Genomic DNA, 2,032 nt, shown 5'->3' on the forward strand with positions numbered 1-2,032 from the left:
GGATGAATGATGGATGGATGAATGAATGATGGATGAATAGTGGATGGATGAATGAATGATGGATGGCAGATAATGCCAGCCCAGAACCAGTTGAATGTCTGATGGATGAATGAATGATGGATGAATAGTGGATGGATGAATGAATGATGGATGGCAGATAATGCCAGCCCAGAACCAGTTGAATGTCTGATGGATGAATGAATGATGGATGAATAGTGGATGGATGAATGAATGATGGATGGCAGATAATGCCAGCCCAGAACCAGTTGAATGTCTGATGGATGGATGAATGATGGATGAACAGTGGATGAATGAATGATGGATTGATGGATGGATGAATAACTAGATGAATGATGAATAGTGGGTGGATGATGAATGGATGAATGAATGATTGATGGATGATGAATGGATGAATAATGGATGGATGGATGATGGATGAATGATGAATAGTGGATGAATGAATGATGAATAGTGGATGAATGAATGATGGATAGATGAATGCATGATGAACAGTGGATGGATGATGAATGGATGAATGATGGATGAATAACTAGATGAATGATGAATAGTAGGTGGATGATGAATGGATGAATGATGGCTGGATGAATGATGGATGGATGAATGAATAACTAGATGAATGATGAATAGTGGTTGGATGATGAATGGATGAATGAATGATGGATGAATGGATGGATGAATGATGGATGAATGGATGGATGAATGATGGATGAATGGATGGATGAATGATGGATGAATGATGAATGGATGGATGAATGAATGATGGCTGGATGAATGATGGATGGATGAATGATGGAAGGATGATGAATGGATGAATGAATGATGGATAAATGGATGGATGAATGATGGATGAATGAATGAATGATGGCTGGATGAATGATGGATGATGAATGGATGAATGCTGTATTTCCATCAATGTGCTGTTTTTGTCCTTGGATGGATCAGATCCGTCCTCAGAACAACCAGCGATGGTAAAAAGGACCGGCTCTCTCTCTGCTCGTCTTTCTCTTCCCTCCTTTACTGACCTGGAAAATCCTTCAATCCAAAAATCAAACCTTTCCAGGCTGAAGATGATGAACATGATGAGCGGATGAACTCACACAGAGTTGCTGAGCTTCAGTCTGAGAAGGTCTGTGTAGAACGTCTCATCCTGGCCGGCGCCTCCCTCTGCTTGGACCGGATCGGCCGGCTCGGCCTTCAGCAGACTCTAAAAACACCACATCTATATTCAGCACATAGATCCAGAATGACCAGAATCCAACCAAAGGACCATGCCAGGACCAGAGGAGCAGAACTCCTCAGGAGGAGCGTGCCCACCTCCATCTTCTCCAGCCTCTGGAGTTTGGTCTCCAGGTTCTGGATCTCTGCGTTCTTCTCAGCCAGCATGGACATCAGCCTCTCCAGCTGAGCCGGGTCGGCTCTAGAACCCTGCAGCTGCATCAGAGTGGCGATCTGGGCCTGCAGAGAAGAAGCGGTTCATCCCGGCGCCCCACAGGGAGCAGATCCACAGCACGGTGTCCACGTTACCTTCAGGCGCTGCATCTGCTGCTTGCTGAAGGCGTGCATCTTCTGCAGGGACTGGTACTGGACCTTCATGCTGATGAGCTGCCGCTCCATCGCTGCCCTCTTATCCTCCAGCTGGAAAACACCAGAACCGGTTCTACTGAGGGGGCTCGGTTCTGAAACAAGGCTTCAGACGGTCCGTCTCCTTACCTCGGCAAACAGGGAGTTCCCTTTGCTGCTTGGATCCTGGGCCTGCTGAAGAACCTGATCCAACTGGGTCTGCAGGTCCCGGTTCTGCTCTCGAGATTTCTGGATTTATACAAAACACTCATGAGCAGATAAAGGTCCACTTTGTTCTGGTTCTGATCGTACCAGGCTGGTTCTGGTTCAAGTTCTAGGCTGATTCTGGTTCTAGGTGGGTTCTGGTCTGGGCCTAGACTGGTTCTGGTTCAAGTTCTAGGCTGATTCTGGTTCTAGGTGGGTTCTGGTCTGGGCCTAGACTGGTTCTGGT

At 46.7% G+C, this 2,032-nt stretch overlaps 1 protein-coding gene across 1 annotated transcript in view; it reads right to left on the reverse strand.

Moving 5' to 3' along the window:
- The window catches only part of LOC107100415 (protein Spindly-like), a 10,655-nt gene that overhangs the window by 3,997 nt on the left and 4,626 nt on the right, over positions 1–2,032 (reverse strand). The window contains exons 6-9 of the mRNA XM_015398877.1: positions 1,732–1,830; positions 1,546–1,656; positions 1,336–1,476; positions 1,119–1,225 (exon numbers count right to left, since the gene is read on the reverse strand). Coding sequence (XP_015254363.1) covers positions 1,119–1,225; positions 1,336–1,476; positions 1,546–1,656; positions 1,732–1,830 — 458 coding nt within the window. The remainder of the gene's footprint in view (positions 1–1,118; positions 1,226–1,335; positions 1,477–1,545; positions 1,657–1,731; positions 1,831–2,032) is intronic.

Source organism: Cyprinodon variegatus, unplaced genomic scaffold (assembly GCF_000732505.1).
Source record: "Cyprinodon variegatus isolate N-32 unplaced genomic scaffold, C_variegatus-1.0 Scaffold969, whole genome shotgun sequence".
NCBI classification, from domain to species: domain Eukaryota; kingdom Metazoa; phylum Chordata; class Actinopteri; order Cyprinodontiformes; family Cyprinodontidae; genus Cyprinodon; species Cyprinodon variegatus.